The sequence below is a fragment of the Berghia stephanieae genome, chromosome 4 (assembly GCF_034508935.2).
Source record: "Berghia stephanieae isolate SIO BIC M18660-M18661 chromosome 4, UCSD_Bste_1.3, whole genome shotgun sequence".
Lineage (NCBI taxonomy): Eukaryota > Metazoa > Mollusca > Gastropoda > Nudibranchia > Aeolidiidae > Berghia > Berghia stephanieae.
The window spans coordinates 44,328,813-44,352,145 of NC_088363.1; the positions used below are offsets into that span (position 1 = coordinate 44,328,813).

Below are 23,333 nucleotides of genomic sequence, written 5' to 3' on the forward strand. Positions count from 1 at the left end.
CCGTCATCAAAAATAAGCCTGAAAAGCGATTCCTCGTCGATTTGGCTTGGAAGGTCCTGGGTTCAAGGCTCGCTATGCGCATAATTGAGTCCTGGGTACTCTCATTCGCTAACCGCACTCATGGGTAAAATGAGTACCTGGCCATTAAGAGTGTTGTCTCTGTCGAAACTAAAATGGTAATATCGCCCAACAGGCGTCATGTCTCGTTTAAAATGTTACGCCTTGCTGTTGTTCAGGGACCCTTATAAAGCGCCTTGAGCGTTTAGTGGATGTTGTGCTATATAAAAAGCTCACTTTTTAAAGTGTCAAATATTAATTTGGACATAGAATCAACTTTGTACATACCTTTTGAAACTTTTGAGAAACTATTTCTGATATTGAATTGGTTAAAGATCACCAGTTTTCGTTTAATTTTTCATTATTTAACCGAGAGACAACTGATATAAAACAAAAGTTTTCCTTAGTTAAATATATACCTATATAAGTATTGGTGTATTTCTTGTTACAAATCTCTTGACGTTAACAATCTTTCAAAACATTTCACATGGATCACTATTCATTCGGCATACTTCTGCTTGCGATGTCACCCCATATTGGATTAAATAAATAACATTCCTCCTTTTCATCCCATAGGGGAAATCTGTCTCTAAGTACTATTCCAAGTGAAGACTGGAATATCCCAGGCATCAGCCGCAGTGCAGTGCTGAATTTGAGCTCGGGCGAGGTAACTTGCTCAAGGCCACACAGTGCAGCGGCGGATGATCGGACTCGGTATAATTCGGGTACGAAGCAAAGACCGAACCTCTGAGCCTAGTTGCCCATTAACAAAATAATAGATATATTCTGATACAATTTCATTTTATTTCTGAGAGCTGGTATTGTAGGGCTTATATACCTTGGGAAAAACTATTTCTTTACGATGTTAGAGACTATATACACTCAGCGATTTTATTTCAATTGTCTATTTCTTTAGTACCACGATTTAACCAGTATTTCAAAGTCCTAACTTAAAAGCACTTACACACTCTATGATTTTTCATAGCAATTGAACGCTACAACTTGTTCTTTTTGACATCATTGCATTTCTGGACTAAACTTTTCGAGAACCTTTCCGCCGCTATTCTAGATTAAACTTGATTTATTAACGTTTATGCATTTGGTATTGACTGAAGAAGGGGTTTGATCCTTTATCTTTCCGTGTATAGTATTTTGTTCTTTTTTTTTAACTGTTATATTATGTACCCCGCTGTCTCAAAATGCCATGTTTTCGGAATGAACAATAATGGTAGAGATAATTTATAATGCACCAAGCATCCCTTCATCCCTGGAGGGATCTGGGCGCATAAACAAGATTAAGTCCTAACACAGTAGTTGAACAACGCTAATTATACACATAATCAAAAGATAGCCTGTATGAAAAAAATGTCTTCAATCGACGCTTGAAATCTAGTGAAGACGAAGAACGTATCTCATGTCGTAGCAAATTCTACAGCATTGGACCAGAATTCTGAAAGGCTGGATGTTTTCAATTTGAGGTCGTTCGTTGAACCCCTAACCAAAATCTAATTAAGTATCCTTTGAATAAACCATGAACACTCAACCCAAAATTCATTAAGTATCTAAGTCTATCTAAAAGAATTCCTTGTATTATTTTTAAAACGTGAGCTTTTTTAAAGGGTAAAATCCACTAAACGTGTTCATGCGCTTTTCAAGGGTTCCCTAGCCAACAGCAACATGTAACATGCAGGAAACGAAACATGACGCTTGTTAAGCGATATTACAATTTTTTAGACATATACAGCGCTGTTAACGACCAAGTACTCATTTAAATGTGAGTAAGATGAGAGAATGTGATTCAAGAGCCTTTTACGAGAACTCAACTATGCGCCGCTCAGAGCGGAACTCAAACACAAGAGCCTCCGAACGGGAAGACGAGTGTCATATCACTAGATCACAATGCCACACATAATATAGCTGCCCCATCAAACCACCATAGAAAGACAAGGTACCCAGATGCGGAAGATTTCTGATCAGAATGTAAAAATTGTGTTTTGTCAGTGGGTGCCAGTGCATATCTTTTAACTATTCCATCAGATTCGTTTTTTAAACTTGAGCCTTCATAAAGAACAATATTTTCTAAAGTGCTCAAGGCCTTTTACAAGGGCCCCTATAGCCAACAGCAACACTGAACAAATAGGACGATAAATGCCGCCTCTGTAATGCCATATTTCATTTTATTTCTCGATAGACTAAACGCTATTGACGGCCAGGTACTGATTAAACACTTGAATAGATGGGAAGATTTGAGTAACAACTCAACTATGCGCCGCTCAGAGTGGAACTTGAATTTTGTCAAAGGCTGAATGTCATACAACAAGATCTCATAGTCCCTCATACGTGTAACTAACGTTTAAGTGGCAAAACGTTGTCAGACGCGTCCTCAAGTCATTAACCAGTTAACCGATGTATTCTAGAAAAACTCTCATTTAAGATTTTGGCCAGAAAACTCGTGCTTCGAAAGTTGATTGATCGATTCAAAAATGACCCTCATCTTGTCAAAAGCTCTCAAACCTGGGACTTCTTGAAGTCTTCCTTCAGTTCCAGGTTTGAGAGGTTTTACCAAGATGATCGTTATTTAAATCAATCGATATTTAAAGGACGAGTATTCTGGTCAAATTTTTAAAGATCGAGTTTTACGAGAGTACTTCAGTTAACTGCTAAGAAGGGCCAAAATAAAAGAAAAAATTAAATTGGACACTTGGTGAATTGAAGAAAAGTTTATTTATCATCAAACACAGGAAGCATTGACATTATCACAACAATTTTATGTAACACAGGGTCCTAATTTGATATTGTTTATGGACAAAATTTTGCGTTGGTTTGAGACAATTCTCAATAAAACAATGAGCCCATTACAATTCGTGTTATCAGACCTACAAATAAGTACACCTTGGTCTACGGCAATAATCCCAGGAATATATGACTCAACGGGTCAAAACGATGTTATTCTGGATTGGATAATATAAAAATTGATTGTAAAGGCCAAATTATCAGACTTTGGTGTGATGCGCATCACCTAGAGCTTAACATAAGCACCTCGTGCACCACTTTGTATTGCGATGGTACGAACCCCCTGACTGAGTGGTCGAGGAGTTCAGATAAACTAGCAACCCGTAGTCATCGTTCACTTATAGCCTGACACTAGAACCCAATATGACTTGTACTTTGACTTCATTTTCTAGGTTTGTGCAGCGTCTAGTAAGTTGTTGTTAGCAGACCTCAAGGAAACAAGCGATGCCATTGGCTGAACTATTAAATACAACTCACGATTTGTATTCTTTTGCGGCCAAAGACCTGTCTTTTGACGTCATTTTTTTTGGTCAGTCTCAGGCTATAAGTTAACGATGGCTACGAGCAACCCGAGGAGGGACTCGTTGGACTAGCAACCATTGCCATGGCATAACAATAATTGTGGTGTTGATGATGATGATGATGATGATGGTGATGATGATGATGATGATGATGATGATGATGATGATGATGATGATGAATATGATGATGATAATGGCGACGACGATGATGAATGCGATATTGCAGTTCCCAACTCTGACAAATTTAATATACAACCCGCCGTCTCCGTGAGGCATCATCTCGGAATGAACAGATGAAACAAATTGAGTTTACAATGAAAATAATCAGAATTAGGAAAGTTAAATGTTTTTTGAAATTGCAGAAACAAACTCTCTCTCTCTCTCTCTCTCTCTCTCTCTCTCTCTCTCTCTCTCTCTCTCTCTCTCTCTCTCTCTCTTCAATAAAGACGTCTATTTTATCTCAAATATTACGGGTTAAGCTAATAATTTAATCATAATCAATAGGTCCATTGTGGAAATATACCGTTTTGAGACGAGTGGTCACACTCATTAATTTAAATGTGGAAAAATACTGAATTGACAAAATTATGGTAACATAACGGGGGGTTCCGTTAGCTCAGTTGGTAGAGCACTCGATTTACAAGCAATACAACCGAGATTGATCATTAGTGTAGTCGAGGTTTTTTCTGACCCTTCTGTTCACCCAGCAGTGATTGATTAGATGCAATGGAGAGAAAAATAAAGCGAGTAGATGTGACTCATATATAAGGGAACAACACAAAACAAACAACGTTTCGGCCCTTGGCCGTCGTCAGGAGACAAAAAACACAAACACTAATGTGTAAATTTACAAAATATCACATTTCGTCAAATGTGGAAACAATGTAAATTCAAGGAGAGGGCGTCAGGTGCGGATGCAAGAAGAGGCGCCAGCAAAAGACGGCGGGGAGAAAAGAAAAATAAAAAAAAGGGGGTGGAGAGAGAGAGAGAGGGAGAGAAAGAGAGAGAGAGAGAGAGAGAGAGAGAGAGAGAGAGAGGGGGGGGTATGGAGAGGATATGTCTGTGTTTGTGTAAGTCTATGTGTGCGTATGTATGTGTGTAGAGCAAATGTAACTGCAAAAAAGTCTAAAAAGTCTTTAAGGGCAGCAAGCAAATGTTATAGTCCATTCCACGCTATAGAAACCGGGATAAACTCCGGCACCATGGGCCTAATGGCTCTGAAGAACTACTTATATTCTCTCTCTCTCTCTCTATATATATATATATATATATATATATATATATATATATATATATATATATATTCTGGTAACACCTGATGTATAATTAAAATATCAAACCAGAGTACTGACAAAACCAGGAGAAGACAAACCCATGAGCATTTATAGAACGCATATCCAACGGGTCCAGTGTAATACGCCAAAATCACTCTATGCAAAAACTCGACCCGAGTCGTTTTGGAAACGCGAAAATCCCTATCAGTAGTATTTATAGCATAAACCTAAACGCCAAAAACACTATCTCAGGCTATGCCAATGACACTGTCCTCAAGCAAAAATCACTATATGCAATAAACATTACCCTAGTCATATTGCTAAGCTGAAAGCACTATTTGTTGTATTTATAGCACTGACCTTCAAGCTAGGAGAAGGGTGGAGGAGGGGGGAGGCGAAGTGGCTAAGGCATTGTCATGTGACCCGGACGGTCCCGGGTTCAGGCCCCGTTTCAGGCACTTTCGTTTTTTTTTCCTTGGGCAAGATTATTAACCCCCCATTTGCTCACTTGGGCAACATGGGTTATTCCTATTGACACCAGACATCATGTTTTATGAATTATCTATATTCCTTCGTGGAATGCCTAGGCGACGATATCTTATGACGTCGTGGCGGAAGGGCATTTTTTTCACGCTAAATGTATCCCACCGTCTCAAAATCGTATAATGTCGGAATCAATGGGACTCCGAATACTGAATTTAGGATGAAAATGATAAGAACGATGATCTTTCAGTGTTTCCATTGTGCTTTGGCCATAATCTCTAAACCACGAAAACAAACACAGTTGTGTTTATTGACGCATGTCGATAGTGTTTTTGGTGTGGATAGACAAACCGGCGAGTAAGCGGTAGTGTTTTTAGCGTAGAGATAGTGTTCATAGCGTACGCTGCCAAAATCACTGGGATAGTGTTTACATCATGTGCAAAAACCACAACGGTAGTATTTTTTATTTTTTTTTTTTTTTGCATGGTTGTGTTTTGAGCGTGTTACACCTACAAACAACTGTCAAAAATATGAAAAATTTGGACCACATTCAAAAACACAATTTTCTCAATCCTGTCATCAATCCGATGTCGCGTTATTTATTGATAATGAGAAAAACAAAGAAGAAAAAGAAGACCAAGAAATGCGACACTTTGTCACCCTCAAATGAATTGAATTGACATAAGTTCCTCCTTCTCAAGTATTAAAATCAGCTTGAATTTTTCAGAGATCTTTTTGTTGTAAAAATTTATCTGCTTTTACAATATAAATGGAGGGAACGAGAAAAATGACAAATGGGGTGCACTTTGGCCAAATTCGATAGGAGGGGAGGGAGTCGGAATAGTTGTGAGTGCGCAATTTGACCAAATAAGGTTGGGGAGACGCAATTTGACCAATTTATAGAATTAAGGGGGGGGGAGCAATGCGCATTTTAGGCATTTTCTGATTTAGGCGCGACGAACATCGTCAATGACGTATCTCGGCGACATACGTACATTGCTATTTTATTTCGATAGAACTTTTTGTTTTGTTTTGTTTTGTCTTGTTTGTTTTGTTGGGGTTTTTTGGGTTTTTTTTTTGTTTTTTTTTTTTGGGGGGGGGAGCTATTTGTATTCTTTTTTTTCTAAAATTCCTTTTTTGGTTTTATTTTCTCGTTTGGTGAATCTTTACAGGCACATTTTGTGAGTTGAAATTTTATAGAAGGAGAAGGAGGTGCAAATAAGCTTCAAAATTAGAGGGGGGCGCGAAGATTCTGAAAACATAGACGTGGAGGAGGGGGGGGGGGGGGCATTTATTTGATACAGTAGAGAACAAACTTATTCAAGAAGGTGGGATCGTTAAAAATGGAAGGTCTTGATGAAATATTTTTTGTAGATGGAGCCGTTTATGTAATAGATCCAGATGTTAACACTAGAGTTGATTGTATCAAGCAAGAATCCACTATAGTAAATGACCTGTGTATCATGCTGATTGGAATTCGGAAGATTCACTTCGGATGTGAAGTAAATCAGCATCACAAGAACCGTGTTCGGTATATAGCATATGATGAAAAGCAAGCAAATTGTGATGACCATCTTGACCACTCTTGCTTCCTTGGTTTTTGCCGATTCAGTTGACGTCATATTGCCTGAACTTGTAATGGACACTTTCTGTCTAAATATGACGGATCGTCTCAGATGTCGAATCAAAACAACGGTGGACAAAGACACGATGATGACGGGCGTTATCAGAAAGATGGCGACTTTTAGTGGAGCAATGATAACGCCGACGCTGTAGAAATCGTCCATCATGACGTTGCTCAGAATCGTCATGTTGAGAGTTGGGAAGTAAACCCAATCCAGTCTAGAAGTGAAATACGTGGGAATCAGATCAGAGAGACCAAAAACATAACAGAAGATAACAGATGCCGAAACACGGCGATGTGTTATCAATCGCTTGATGTGTAAAGGAAACACGACGCAAGCGCAACGCTCTAAGGCAATGCAAGCTGTAAGAAGCATGGATATTCTCACAGCCACTCCGTGTATGATTCCAATTGAAAGGTACAGAACCTGTATAGGATTGATCCTCAACTTCAGCAAAAAGAACTCGAATAAAAAGTCGGCGGTGCCCAAGAAGAAAAATAACGTTGTCAAGCAGACGACGACATCTGAGATTGCAAGTCCCAAAAGACTTATGTTGATTGGATCGTTTTTTCTAAGTTTTGAAAAGACAATTATGTTCATGGTGTTGGTGACCACACCCTTGAAAGACAAAACGGAGATCAGCATCAGCAAAAACATCTTGAGTGATGGATTAAGGATCCACATATCGTCCTTGACCTCTGTGCCATTGGACACCGATGGCTGGGTCGTTTGGTTGATGTCAGACATTTCTGTGGAACAATGAATTTTATTTGCTTTTATCCAACGTTAGAAAGATCTTTATGTCTTTTCCGAATTATATTGTAGTGTGCATTACGCCCTGAATAATTCATACATATTGTTTAACGTTTGTCTCTTATTTGAGACTATTCATTTTTAGTTCAATTATTTTGTTGTCAAACTTTTTTCTGTATAATCTTGAATGTGTTTCCAGTGACTAAAGAATTCCGAAGACGGAAATGAATGGAATGAGATCTTGGTAATTCAACAAAAATCGTTTTACTCATTGCCCCAGTGTTTTTATTCTTTATTTAGCCTTTGTATTAAATCAAATCTTAAATGACAAATAGTTTGGGAAAAAGGATAGATATCTACTCGTAATATAATAAGTTACGTTAAAAAACGCAATTGAAGCAATTCGATTGAGTCATGAGCGGATTTGTGGTCTTGTGGTATGACACTTGTTTTCGGATCGGAAGGTCCTGAGTTTAAGCCTCGCTCGGCGCATAGTTGAGTTCATGGAAAAGACTGTTTACTCTTATTCTCTCACCGTACTCGGGTGTAAAATGAGTACCTGGCCGTTAACAGCGTTGTCTCTGTATGAAAAATTGTCATATCGCCTAGAAGACGTCATGTCTCGTTCTACATGTTAGGTGTTGCTGTTGGTCAGAGACCCTTTGTATAGCGCTTTTGTTAGTGGATATTGCGCTATATAAAAGCTCAATGTTTTTGTAGTTGAAAAGGTAACCAGACCAAAGTCTCTTGGAAGATGAAAAATTGAATTTGCAAGGAAAACATAAATCACATTCTCTGTTGACTCCTGTAATGTTTTTGGATAAATCAATCCATTTTCTAGCTCAAATTAGGGGGAATTTCCCTTAGGGTACTCGATAAAACTATCGCTCAACCCTGGCACACAGAGCACAGGTGAACCGCAGAGAAAAAGTAAGAGTGCAAAATCAAATCTTCACTGTCCGAAAAAGACGCAGTAGCAGTGAATTGCACCTTTCAAAGACCTCACTTAACAGAATCAGGAAAGAATGCTTTTAAATTGCTACAGTGTGGCAAAGCCTCAACTGGGCTGAATGCATAATCGTTTCAGGGGTCAAATAAATAGTTGGGCATACGTATTTGTACTGCTGGCAACTCATAATACTTTTTAACTCTAGGGGTATAAAGTTTGTGCGGTTATCTGGCCTTTATGGATGACACTCACCTTCGGATCTGAAGGTCCTAGGTTCGAGTCCCAAAGGTCCTAAGTTCGAGTCCCAAAGGTCCTAGGTTCGAGTCCCACACTGAGCGGCGCATAGTTGAGTCCTTGGAAAAGGCTCTTTACTCACAAATCTCTAATCGTAGTGTTGTAAAATATATACCTGGCCGTTAACAGAGTTGTATCTGTAGGATAAAATCGTAATATTGCCTAATAGGCGTCACATTTTGTCCCAAATGTTAGACGTCTCAGTATTGCTGTTGGTTCGGAACCCATTGTAAAGCTCTTTGAGCGTGTATAGTAGATATTGTCATATATAATAGCTCAAGTTGTTTGTTTGATTTTTTTTTGTGTTATATATATATATATATATATATATATATATATATATATATATATATATATATATATATATGATAAAAGCAAAAACCATGAAATAAAAGTGCTCAACTTTTTGATAAAAGGAGCTATTTATAAACATTTTAATAACTATACTTAAAATGTTTATATATATATATATATATATATATATATATATATATATATATATATATATATATATATATATCATCATCATCATCATCATCAACATCATCATCATTATCCATCATCATCATCATCATCATCATCATAATCATCATCATCATCATCATTATTATTATTTTTATCATCATCACCATCATCATCATCATCATCATCATCATCATCATCATCATCATCATCATCATCATCATCATCATCATCATTTTCACATCAATATAATTATCATTATCATTATAGCCTGCTTCGAAAAACCATTTTACAGTGTGCATGCACTAAAAAAAACTTACCTGCAAATAACTCTTGTCGCAGTGAGATTATAGAGGCTTTGTGGAGCAATGAATGATGACCACTGGTTATATATTATATATAATAAAAACACACAAATCAATTTATTTATGATATGGAAAACGTAGTCTGAAGAGTATGACGTCAAGAAATTTAGCATTTAGGGGCTATCAATCCAATTGATTTGCTCTGTAGTACTCTAAAAAAACACATTTTGGAAATTTTGTCCAGAAAACTTGTCCTTCAAATATTGATGGATTTATTAAAATGGCCCTCATTCAAGTCAATAACTCTCTAACCTGGACATTCATTTCTCTAAGACTTCCTTGAAGCCCCATTTTTGAGAGTTTTTGACAAGAAGAGTGTCATTTTAATAATCCGACAATTTAGCACATAAAACATTGAGAGAGTCCAGAATTATAATCAGGAATGTTTTATCAAAGCCTTCGGGGATATTAAAATCACCACACATTTATTAATTCCTTCCTCTAACCTTTTATCATCTTATAAGTGGAGAACCTGCAATATTTGCGTAGAGATGAAGGCACTCATCTATTTTTTTTTCTTCTACTGGATTGTGGAAATTAAGATGAGCCATGACGAGAAAATAGGTCCGTATTAGTGTCTATGAATTCAATTTCAATCTTCTACTCCATCATGACATAATGCTGCTTTGAGTCGTTAGACGATGGGTAAAATATTGGTGTTTTACATTAAGCTAAAATACTCACAACATCCGCCAGCCGGATATAAGGTACAAACATACATAACTATGTGTAAACCTTGAACGTTTATAGTCTCATTGATAGAATTTAGTGACAAGTAATCAATAAAATGGCTGTCTAAAAAAAAAACACAATAACAAAAAGCTGAGTCACGTCAGTTTTGTTCCATCTATATAATACTTTGAAGACTTTTTTTAAAACTTCATTGTGCGGTAAAAGTTGAGATGCAAAATCGGCTTGTCAAAACGGCGGGACATCTCTTTGGTTTTAAGAATTAACTGTTTGGCGCTCTTTGTATCACTGCTCGGCCCTCTAGATTTCAGACCCCCCCCCCTCCACACACACACACAATCTGATGATGTTTGATGGTCGATGGGATATGGTGGATGAAAACTACAGTCTTTAACCTGGCATATAGTCTCTAACCGAGGGTCCTGATAGCTCAGTTAGTAGAGCACACGCTTCACACGCAAAGGGACCAAGATCGATCGGGTGCAGTCAAGATTTTTTCTGACCCCCCCCCCCTTCCCCTGTACACCCAGGTAGTGAATGGGCAGCTGAGTCTGTTAGATTTGTCGGAAAGTACTTTGCAATAGATTAGCGTCCTATCCAAAGGATAACAATTAATTGCTATTGTCCGTTTCACGCAATAGAAACCGGGATAAGCTCCGACTCCATTGGCCCAATGGCTCTGAAGGACTTTGTAGTCTTTAACCCGATACCTCTTTGTACAGCGTCTTTGTACTCTTGTGGTAAGAGACTTGCCTTCATATCCTGGGTTCAAGCCCCGCTCTTGGCGGCCGCAAAATTGAGTATTTTGAAATGGCTATTAACTCAGGGTTTCCACTATACTCTAATGTTAATCGAGTACCGAGACGTTAACAGAGTTGTCTCTGTCGAAAAAAAAGTGTAATATCGCCTTACTGGCTCTATGTCCTGTGCTCTGTGTTGGTGACTTGGACGCCTTTCTCTTCCGATCTTTTGCCATGACGAGCGAACTCTGCTTGGAGGAAGACAATAGGATTCAATAGTGACGTCACGTCCGCCCAGCAACGAGCAGCTTGGTCATAAACAAAGAAACTCGTTACTTTTTATTTTTCTTGCTGGCACATGTCATGTGATCAGGATGTATAAAAGTCAAAACATGATCAGATTTATAATGCTTTTCTCCTCTGGATACACTTTTATGCTCTCGAAATATTTCATAATGGCGTCCGCCATTGTTTCGATAGATTATAACGAGTTACTAAGTTATTATGCGTCATTTCGAGGGAAGTGACGTCACGACTGTTGAAGCCTATTCACGAAATATTAAACTGGAAAACAACAATAAGTCAAAAGTTATGGCATTCCGAGAATAGCACGGTGGACTTTGCTCTTCATTTGTTTAGACGAAAACTGTTCACAATGAGTTTTAAAAAACTGACTTGATTGATATATAGTCTAATATTGAAAAATGATTTCTTTAAGATATTTCCAATAATATATTATTTTCAATATTATAATAAATTGCTTTGAGCACGTTTAGTGGATATTGCTCTACATGAATAAGGATTTTGTTCAGGATTTAGATGTACGTTTAAGAGATTTTGCCAAGGTGATGGTCATCTTAATCGAAGGATATATAAAATGAAAAAAAAAGGATGATGGACAAAATTCATACAAAGATGTTCTCTTATGGTATGTCTGTAAAATATTGGATTTCTGGCATCAGTTAGTAGTGGTCGAACAAAACAGTAACTATATCAAAATCGCCTCTCTCGGATTTCTTCCCTTTTTCTTCCCTTTTTTCTCTTTAATTTAAACTCACTTAACGGTCACGTTTAATCGTCTATTCATTCGATTTTGTTGCTGGTGAGATCATTATTACTTGATAGTATTAAGAGAGATTGTAAAATACGTCATCAATATTTGTTGCGGATATGCTAGAATTGCGTAGAATTATACTCGCAATGAAAATGAAACCTCAAAAATGACTGAGTATTACGACCTATCCAAGGAGATTTTCTTCGTAATAATTTGAGTCAAGGGATGATAGAATTAGCCTGAAGTTCCAATCGAACAAAAATGTTAATTTTTGTCTGCTCATTTGGCCTATAAAGAAAGTTAAACTTTTCCACGGATCCGAAACACCAATGACCTCAGGGACCCTATTATATTGAAAGAAATATGCGCTCTAGGCAAGCCATTTTAAATTCTGACGCCAACAAATGTTGGAAAACAATTACAGAATTTTCCGATGGAATGGCTAGAAACCCATAAATAATTAATCAAGCACCAGGCGCCTTCAGCAGCAAAAAAAGTTGATAATTCTGCCGTTCTCTGAGAAAACATATTTAAAATTTTGGCCAAAAAAACTCGTCCTTCAAATATCTTTCAAATAAAATGACTCTCATCTTGGGGAAAATGATCAAACCTGGGGCTTCACGGAAATTCTAGGTTTGAGAGGTTTTGCCAAGATGAGGGCCATTTTAATCGATTAATATTTATTTGAAGGACGAGTTTTCGGGACAAAATTTTAGATATATGTTTTTCTAGGACACGGAAGGAAGCCTTGACACTTACCAGGAAGATTCAATTCATTTAATCCTCATTCGCAAACTTTTAAAGGTCATGAAACGGGAAGTCATTAGAAATGGTGAAAAACGTGTATATTAAAAACAAGCAAAACAAAAAGAAATCTAAAAACTAATTGTACAATTTTAGCCGCGTGGTCTAGTAGTATGTCGTCTGTTAGGCGTCCTTTTCGTATTAATATGCAATACACCTCACTACTTCTAGTCAGGCATTCATTCATATTGGAGTCGAATGAGGTAATTTGTGATAAGTGCCTTATCCTATGACACAAAGTCGTGACCTAATTTTTCCACTCTCACTAACACCCATCCAGCCACCTATCCAGCCACTGATCAACCACACTTGACATCGCTGGACTTTTATAACAAGACGGGAATGAGTAGCATCACTGAGACACATAGCCACACAATCTGTTTTGAAATTTTTAAGGAGAAAAACCTGTATTTTCTCAGATGAGATAGTATTGAGTATACACCACATAAGCTTTCTTTTCTTTTGGTGCTATTGGGGCGGAAGGGGGGGGGGGGAGTGGTCGAGTGGTTAAGGGATTGCACTGTAAACCGGAAGTTCCGGGTCAGCCCCGCTTCAGCACTTTTGTTTTTGTTTTGTTTTTTTCCTTTGGCAACATTATCAATCCCCAATTTGCGCTCTTTGGACAACATGGGTGATTCCTTACGACTTCAGACGGTCGTTTAATTTATATAATATATATATATATATATATATATATATATATATATATATATATATATATATATATATATATATATATTCCTTCATGGAATGCCTAAGCAATGGCATCTAAGAATCGCGAAAGGCCTTCGTCTAACATATTTGCAACATTCGACAGTCAGTGATCGGCTTATAGAATCCTCCAGTAAAGCATGTGAACTTCATCACAAGAATCCTCTTTCTAGCAGAAATTAGCTGGTTTCTTCTTTCCATTGATAAAACGTAATGAACGAAAATTAATATAGCAACTTCGAAAAAGAAGGAAATATCTGACACGGAACGTTTCTGGTTCAAACCCCTTCTTCAGCATACAACAAAAATAATGTTCTTTTTAAAATCTTTATTACTATTTTAATTATAAATTGATTATTGACTGAACAGAGGTTTTCAACCCGAAACACTCCTTGTTTGGTATTTAATTCCTTTTCGAGGCTGTTATATTATATTTTTTAATTTTTGTTCATTTTCTTAACAGTCCCAAGTTTTTGTCGCTTACTATCACTTCTATTGATAATAGAATACTTAAACATGCAATTTCCAGTGTTTTAATAATTCTACTTTATATGATAAACACCAAGACAGGAATATCATGAATTCATCAAAGCAATATTCATAAATTAGAATTTGAGACTTTGGTAATGTTGTTAGATTGACCTCACGGACAAACAAGTAGAGGCTCAACTAATTTGCCTCACAAATTTATTGGAAATTAATTCATTACTAATGCCATTTTCCTGGACAGGACCTCCTCCGGCATAATAATATGTTTAAAGTGTTAAAACGCAACGTGACTGTTGCTCGTGTGTGAGTTATTATGATATTATCTCAAGTCATATGTGGATAAGTGTGAGCGACCTCTGAATACTCTTTATTACGGGTCAACATTATTATGTTGGGCGGGGCAAAATTGTTAGGTTGTTACATTATTATTATCATCATCATCATCATCATCATCATCATCATCATCATCATCATCATCATCATCATCATCAACATCATCATCATCATCATCATCATCATCATCATCATCATCATCATCATTATTATTATTATTATTATTATTATTATTATTATTATTACTATTATTATTATTATTATTATTATTATTATTATTATTATTATTATTATTATTATTATTATTATTATTATTATTATTGTTATTATTATCATCATCATCATCATCTATTATTATTATTATTATTATTATTATTATTATTATTATTATTATTATTATTATTATTAGCAACATCATCACCATCATCATTACATATGTGACCATCCACAACAAGAATGTAGCATATCAAGATGAATCAGGTAGAGCATAATAAGTGAATTCAGAACTGAAATGATAAAAAAAATGAGTTTACTGCATTGTCAGAAATTGTATATATTCTCCGCCGTAACGAATAAAAATAGGGGAACAAAAGTCCGGTGTCAAAGAACGGGTTCCAATCCCATTAGAAGTGTAAAACAACTCTTCCTGAGCACTAGATACAAACCGTGTGTATTTGATCTTTATGTTTCAGAGTAATAATGGTATTTTATATTTTAGCCTAAATACAAACGATTCATCCTCGCTCTTTTACATCCCGTAATCCTACGAATCTGCCTCTAATATATCCTGGTACTATAATAGGCATGCCAGCAGTCAAAATATACTTACTCTCTTTGGTATTTCATAAACACATAAGGTCGACAGTAAGGAGCTCCAGAGACTTCTGACTTCTGCCAGCTTCCGGGCCTCACCCCAGGTCAACCGAACGACGTCATTTCTCTATCCAGCGATCGTCTCCAAGTTCCCAGTTGTCTTCCCCTATTGCGATTACCCTTCGGTGTCCATCTGAACGCTGTTTTTGGGATTGCTGCCTCCTTCGTCCGACAAACATGGCCAATCCATGTCCATCTTGTTGATGTGACTGTTTCAGAAATAGGGGTTATGTCAGCTTTCTGTAGAATAGCTTTATTTGATATTTTGTTGGGCAAAAAAATGTGGAAAATGTTTCGTAGACATTTGTTCTGGAAAATATCTAATTTGCAGCAAATGGTTTTTTTTATTGATTTCCAAGATTCTGCTCCATATAAAAGATTCAATATATAACCTATTCATTATTAATACCCCGAAAGACTTGCCACATACACACTTCCAATAAGTTTGAAACCGGAAGAGTTGAAGGTGTGACATCACGACTTCTCTGTCCTTTTAAATTGGAGTTTCATATTTGTGACCCATCGTTTCAAAACAGTATTAAGTCGGAAGGAACCATATGCTTAAAAGCCGTATTAAATGTTAAACTGGTCAAAAATATAAATCTTTGGCATTAGCACCCCAAAATATGGTATCCATTCTCCTCAATAAAACATACAAACTCAACACAAGTCTGTTATTTCTGGCTATAAATTCAATTTTCAACATCTTAACCAACCCGACTTAATACCGTTTTGAGACGAAGGGTCACATTTGTGGCTACAATAAATCCAATTTTCAGCATTTAGTTCGCGCCGACTTAATACCGCACTGAGACGGTGGGTGACATATGAGGATTCACAATGGAGTTTCACTCTAAGATTATCAAAGGTATTTATTCCTACATCCTCTCTAATCCACCAATCAAAACGCAGTAATTTGAATTACTGCAATCTATTTGGTTAGATTAAAATAAAAGTAGACACAGAGCATCAGGGATAGGCCGGAGCAGAACGGCTCATGGAACTAGAAGGTAATTTATTTTTTAAAAACCGGCCCCGAATAAATGTGAAGATTTTGTCTGGCGTCTTTCAAATTTCTGTCCATTAAAATGACCATCATCTTGGCAAAAACTCTCAGCCAGCCCTGTGACTTCGTAAAGTTACCAGAATTAGAAGGAAAAAATGCAAGAAATATCCGTCTATAAAAATCAGCTTACTTGGGCTGGGGTCAGAATCATACAGGTGATTTTTTTATCTTAATATTTTTGTTTTTTGTTGTTTGTTTAATGTTTGTTTTGTCAAGAACTGTTTTATATATATCTTATTAGATCCATATCTGACTACAGTACCTATTCCTTGATTTGTCACTTTGGCCATTCTATTATAGGTACCTACTTTTGGTAACTGCCATCTTACATAAGCAAATTATTCCAGAATATCAAAATGTAACAAAGGAAAAATTCCGTGGTTTGATGGCGGCATGTGTCCTTGTGGTGTTGTGGTATGACATTCCTCTCGAACCAATAGATCCAGGGTTCGAGTCTCGCTTTGGGCACATAGTTGAGTCCTTAGAAAAGGCTTTATTCTTACATTCTCTCTAACATTCGCAGTTGTAAAATTGTTACTTGATTGTTAACATTGTTTTCTTTGTCGAAATCGAATCATAATATCGCCCTATACAGGCGTTATGTTTCTTCTTGCAAGTTAAACTTTGTTGGTGGATAGGGACCCCTGGTAAATCACGTTGAGCACGTTTCGCTGATATTGCGCTATAGAAATGCTCATTCTTTTGTTTTAAAAAATAAATAAACTTCAATCAGAGATTAATTGGGTTACAGTATACTTTATTTGTACTTTTTCCACAGGAGGTTTCAAGTGTTACAACAAAAACACACACCATTTGGTTATATTTCAAAAGGCCGTATTTACACATTTCAATTTCATCAAAAAATGATTTATCAATAATGACATACAACATAAATATTTGAAAAATTGAGACCCACTGCCTTAAATTGGTATTCTGTGTTGGATTAAAATTGGATATTCATGTTATGCGTTTTGGTAAAATAATTACAACATCCACCAGCCGGATATAACGTACCAACACACAAAACGATGTGTAACGGTAAACGTTTATAGTCTGATTGATAGAATTTCGTTCTTTCTATAAAGTTGAATGGATTGAAAATGTGACCCATCGCCTGAAAACGGCATCATATCGTTGTATCCAAAACACGAGAAGTGAATATAAAGTGTTTAAATTCAGAATTTGTTTTGGGCAGAATAACAATGCGGAACACAAATTAATTACCAAAAGCAATAATATAATCATATTTTTGTAAATTAATAAGAATTAAATAAATTTCTTATTATTGTGGATGGGAATGATGATGATGATGATGATGATGATGATGATGATGATGATGATGATGAAATTGATGATGTTGTATGATTGCATGATGATGATGATGATGAGGATAATGATGAAGGTGATGATGATGATAATACAGGTTTAGAAAACAAAACTCGTGGGTAAATGAAAATGGCAATAAGACCATTCAATATATTAGAAACATAGTTTGTGATAAGGTCATCAAACGAAAATCTATACCGTAAATTATTTTCAGATCCCACATTGCTTATTTATGAGAGGGAAATAGTTCCAGAAATGGCACGAAGTTTCTTTGTTTTTGTTTTTCTGTTTCTCTGTCCACGCAGAGACTGCTTGAAGCTCGTAGGAAAAAATAACGATAAGTATTGAATTGAAAACTTCAATTTATTAGATGAAGACATATACTGTGGATGTGAATTCACCTTAATAACGTTACTATCACATTATCTCATTCGTCTGTAGTGTTTAATTGATCCTATTTTGTTGATAAAGGGGAAACGCGAAACGTCCACAGTATCTCTCTTCGTTTACTAAATTGAAGCTTTCAATTCAATACTTCTCGTTATTTTTTTAACACAATCGGAAATATCCGATAGGCGTCAAGACCTTTCAGTCAAGCCTAGTGATATAGATAAAAGTAAAATTTAATCTCTCTAATATTTTATTATTTTGACATTAACTTAACGTTTCGTCATCTGATTCATATCGAAAAATTACCGTATTGAGACGATTGTTATCTGATATCGAGAAATTTAAGATGGACCCAAGCAAGTCAAAAACTCTTTATCATATCATTTAAGGGGCTACTTAGGTCAGTACCTTGGAATACCCAGTGTGTTTTTTAATGCAATCATAATAGGCTTCAACAGTCGCGACGTCACTTCCCTCGTAATGACACATAGTAACTTATTAACTGGTTCTAAGCTATCGGGAAAATGGCGGATGCCCTTATGAAATACGTCTCTGACGAGCATAAAAGAGGAGAAAAACAATATAAATCTAATCATGTTTTGACTTTTATACATTCTGATTACATGACATGTGAAAAAGTTCTAGCCTGCATGTAGAATAAAAAGTACATATTTTCTTTGTTTAGAACCAATCTGCTGGTTGCTGGGCGGACATGACATCAGACTATTGAATCCTATAATATCTAATATTTTGATATGACCAGTAATGTTTTCTTAATCATTGTTTAATGAGCCATTGTTGATATCATTTATAAATAACTTTGTATTCTTCATATCAAAGGTGATTCAAGGATGCAATCCCAAATTAAGCTTTGACTTTTGCTTTATATCAGGAGTTGATTATTTCTTTATCAAGCTTTAGTTTGTATCTGTCAATGAAAGCAGTATTTTTCGTTTTATACTTCATATTGTTTCATTTTTTTAAAATATAATTTTGTATATGATAAATTCTCCCTATGTAAGTTTTGTATCTGTAAGTATTTGAGACTTTTTTCGATATGAGTTTCTGACTTGTTAACAAGTTAGGTCATCTAAATCAATGGAGTAAAATAATTCTGACCAAATGTAGAAAAGAGTTAATTTAACTTTACCTTGGAAATTCTTTTTTATTTAAACATAATTAACGATACATGATATAAATAGTGTGGTTAAATTAATAAATCAGTTAATATATTTTGTTTAGTTGAAATGGTGAATTAATAACATAAGTCATTCAGTCATCAGCGAAAAAATAAAGAAAACACAACAAAAGCTAAAACGCGAAAGGCGGTACAAATCTATTATTTCATTTTTTATTAGTTTTCAACATGATACATTCAAAATGTCAAAATTTAACATGATGTGATATTCTAAACTTGAACCTTTTCGGGCAAGATAAGGTCATCTTAATCTATGAAGCAGTGGATTGAAATTCGCTCGCAAACGCCACGGTCGAAAAGATCAACCGCAGATTGATACTAGAGAAGACTGGCCTTAGAACTAAGATGTGGATGATAAGTGTGGCAACTAAACTTGGCGGTAACCATTGCTTAAATGTGATTCGCTTTCGAGACTAACTTACAGATACAGATGGCGTGAATATTTTCTTTCCAAATATAGAAAAGATGTTATGTCTGGTTATTAACTCTCTCCTTACCATCTGCAGCAAAATCATCACATTTGTTACAACACAATATACATTTTTCTTATTCAGATTTATTTTGTACATCACACACTTTGAAGAAGGATCTTTGTTTGTTTTGTCGAGAGCTTGATTGGGTTTTTAATTTTTCTGCTGGGTAAACCAGCCATTTTGGGAAAATACTGAAAATGATCGGTAAGGAGAGAGTTAAACCTGAGAAACGTTCTAATTTAAACAACAAGTGATCATATAAACAATGTAGATAGTACAATGCTGGTGTGAAGAAATAAGTCAGGATACAGGACTGAAAGCATTTTATCCATGCAAAATCTAAATAAAGAAAACAATAACAATCGAAAATTTAAAAAAAAACATTACGAATTATTTTGTTGTCATATATGCAATTTAATTAAAGCATGATAAAAGAGTTATAAACAAAAGTTTTGATGTAAAGATTTCACGAGCTTGATAAAAAAAACGTGATGCTGTCATATATACAAATGGATTAAAGCATGCTAAAAGGGTTATAGATACAAGTTTTTATTTAAGATTTTCACGAACGTGAAGAGAAAAAAAATAGAGCAAAAACTAAAAATTGAAAGATAAATATTACCTGTCATGTTTTATTAATACTTTTTAACACCAAACGATGAATACGTTTACTGTAAATTTCATTATCAGATATCTCAGAAATATAAATTCTTAAAAGATATTTAATGTAAATGTTGCTGCTCGAAGCTCAAATAAATAAATAACAATGTGAAATTGAATGTAAGCGTCAATTTAATATACGAAAACAGATAAAATGGACGTTTCAGGTTCCCCTTCATCAACGCCACTACCACATTATCTCATTCGTCTGAAGTGTTTCATTCATCCTGTTCTTTGGATAAAGAGGAATATATTTGTATTAACAAGGGTTAGCTGAGGGATCTTAACCAGAGTTTACAAGATGGTGTGAATTTCTGTGAACCCAAAAAATATATTTGTACCCATCAAATCAACAAGTGGGTTGGAACATTAGATAATTAACAATTTTCATTTAAGATTCAGATTTCAGATTATCAGAAAAGTGGTTATTGTATTTACCAACGTTTGAAGGGATTTTTTTTTGTTTATGTGGGGAAAAAATGAAAATACGTGACCACTCGTGTCAAAACGGTATTATACGTGATTAACCTTATACTTGAAATCGAATGTTTGACCTTAACCTCTAGCCTTTGAGTTTCAATAAATGTCTTTATTGAAGACAGAGAGAGAGAGAGAGAGAGAGAGAGAGAGAGAGAGAGAGAGAGAGGGAGAGAGAGAGTTTTTGTTTTTTCAAGTTCAAACCATTTAAATTTTCTAAGTATGATTATTTTGACTGCAAAAACTCAATTTACGTCATAGTGTTCATTCGCACATAGTACCATTTGGAGACGGTGGATCGCATAATGTGTTTGTTTTATCAGCTGTGGTAGAACCTAATGGTCAAACCTCATTCCCCCGCCATTTTAAAGAACTCACGGAAATCATTTCTTATTATTCATCGCTCTTCATACAAAAAGTCTTTTTAAACACATTTTTGTAGTTAGAGCTGTTGAAGTAATAGATCCATATATTGACGCTGGAGTTTATCGTATCCATCAAAAATCCGCTGTAAAAGATGAGCTGTAGATTGGGTCTCTGGGAATATTGGAGATTGGTGTCAGGGGTGAATGAAACCAAGATGACAAAGGCTATGTTTGGAATGTAGCAAATGATGTACAAAATACATATAATGATAACCATCTTCGAGATTTTGATCTCCTTTGGTTGGTCAACGGCTACTGGGGCACTACTGAGGACAGCAGCTTGCCTGAAGACGATAACGCGTTTTAGATTGCTGACCAAGACCCCAGTGGACACTGCGACGGCCGCGAAGGGAATCAGGAGAAAAATGGTCAACTTTATAGGCGCTAGAATAACACCGACGCTGAAGAAATTGTCCATCATAACGTGACTTAGAATAGTCGTGTTCAGAAATGGGTGGTAGATCCAGCGTAGACGGTTCATCAAGCCAACTTGGATGATGTCAGTCAGGCCTAAAATGTAGCAAATCACGACCGCGACGATAACTCTGCGATGAGTGATCAAACGTTTGACGTGCAGTGGGAACACAACACAAATGCAACGCTGAGAGGCAATGAAGGCTGTTAGCAATAGAGTTATTCTTACACACTCGCTATGCGGAACACCAATAGCCAGATAGATGACGTGTATGGGTTGGATCCGAAACTTGTTGAAGAGAATCTCAATAAGCCATACTGAGGTGCCAGTGAAAAACCCCAGGGTTGTCAGACAGATTAGGAAGTCGGAAACGGCCAGACCAAAAAGACTGATGTTGATGGGATCGTTTTTTCTAAGTTTGAAGAAGACAACGACGTTGATGACGTTAGTGACCATGCCCTTGAAGGAGACGATAAGAATCAGGATTAACAGAATCAATCGAAGAGAAGGGTCCATAACATCGTCTTTGGTCCCTCCAATACTGCCAGGTATTATCGTTTGTTCAGTTGTCAGATTGCTCTTGTCAGACATGTCTGTGGGATAATGAGATTGCATTATAGGATACGTTTGGTATAAAAATAGGAATACAATGGAATCCGTGTAAAGTCAACAACTCGGTAAAATTAAATTCTGATTAAAATCAACACCTTACGTTGGTTTCATTGTTTGTACTTTGTCTAAATGTGTTCCAATGATAAAGGATAAAATCAACTTTGCGCCGCTTAAAGCAAGATTCGAACCGCGTAAAGTCAACAACTCTTAAAATCACCACCTTTCGTTGGTTTCAACTTTGTCTAAATGTATTCAGTGGATAATGATAAAATTTAGAACACCATCACCAAAGGAAAATGAAAGGGCAGGAAGCAAAGAAGTTTGTCCCTCAAGATATTGGCTAAGCGACAGCAAGAGCTGGATTTGGCTGACCACTGAAGAATGCAGTAGCCTGGAATAAAACCGTGAAAATGGCAAAGCCAGTTCTAGTCGACTTCTTATGAGATGACATAGAAGGAAAAAATAAAAGGAAGAACGAAAAAAAAATTAAAATAAAATAGAGCCCCATTTATGTATCACGAACAGGAAATTTGTCATTGGAGTATCTTTAAAGAGCAAGTTGGACAAACACCTGCGTAAGCCGCAGTGCAACTATGACGAGGTGAGTTGCTCAACAAGTTGTACCTTGTACCACGCTGGGCATACTAAGAGGTTAGAAACGATGTGTGGACTGTGAAAGGAATTGAAACCAAAAAAAAAAAAGAGAAGTAAACAAAATAAGACAAAAAAAACAAAATGTGCGGCTATGTGGTCTAGTGGTATCACACTCGCTTTCGGATCGGAAGGTCCTGGGTTCGAGCCTCGCGCTCGGCACATAGTTGAGTCCTTGGAAAAGGCTCTTTACTCACATTCTCTCACCGTGTAAAATGAGTACCTGGCCGTTAACAACGTTGTCTTTATCCGAAAAATTGTAATATCGCCTAACAGACATCATTTCCCGTCCTACATGTTAAATGTTGCTGTTGACCAGGGAACCCTTGTAAAGCGCTTTGAGCACATTTAGTGGATATTGCGCTATATA

General features: G+C 36.2%; 2 protein-coding genes across 2 annotated transcripts; both read right to left on the reverse strand.

The window, feature by feature from the left end:
• Window positions 1-6,465: 6,465 nt before the first annotated feature.
• Window positions 6,466-7,500, reverse strand: LOC144971778 (uncharacterized). The gene has a single exon (XM_078912852.1). It carries the CDS (start codon window positions 7,498-7,500, stop codon window positions 6,466-6,468), a length of 1,035 nt encoding a protein of 344 aa, XP_078768978.1.
• A 13,753-nt stretch (window positions 7,501-21,253) lies between these two features.
• LOC144971779 (uncharacterized) lies at window positions 21,254-22,156 on the reverse strand. Its single transcript, XM_078912853.1, has one exon. It carries the CDS (start codon window positions 22,154-22,156, stop codon window positions 21,254-21,256), a length of 903 nt encoding a protein of 300 aa, XP_078768979.1.
• Between the last annotated feature and the right edge of the window lie 1,177 nt (window positions 22,157-23,333).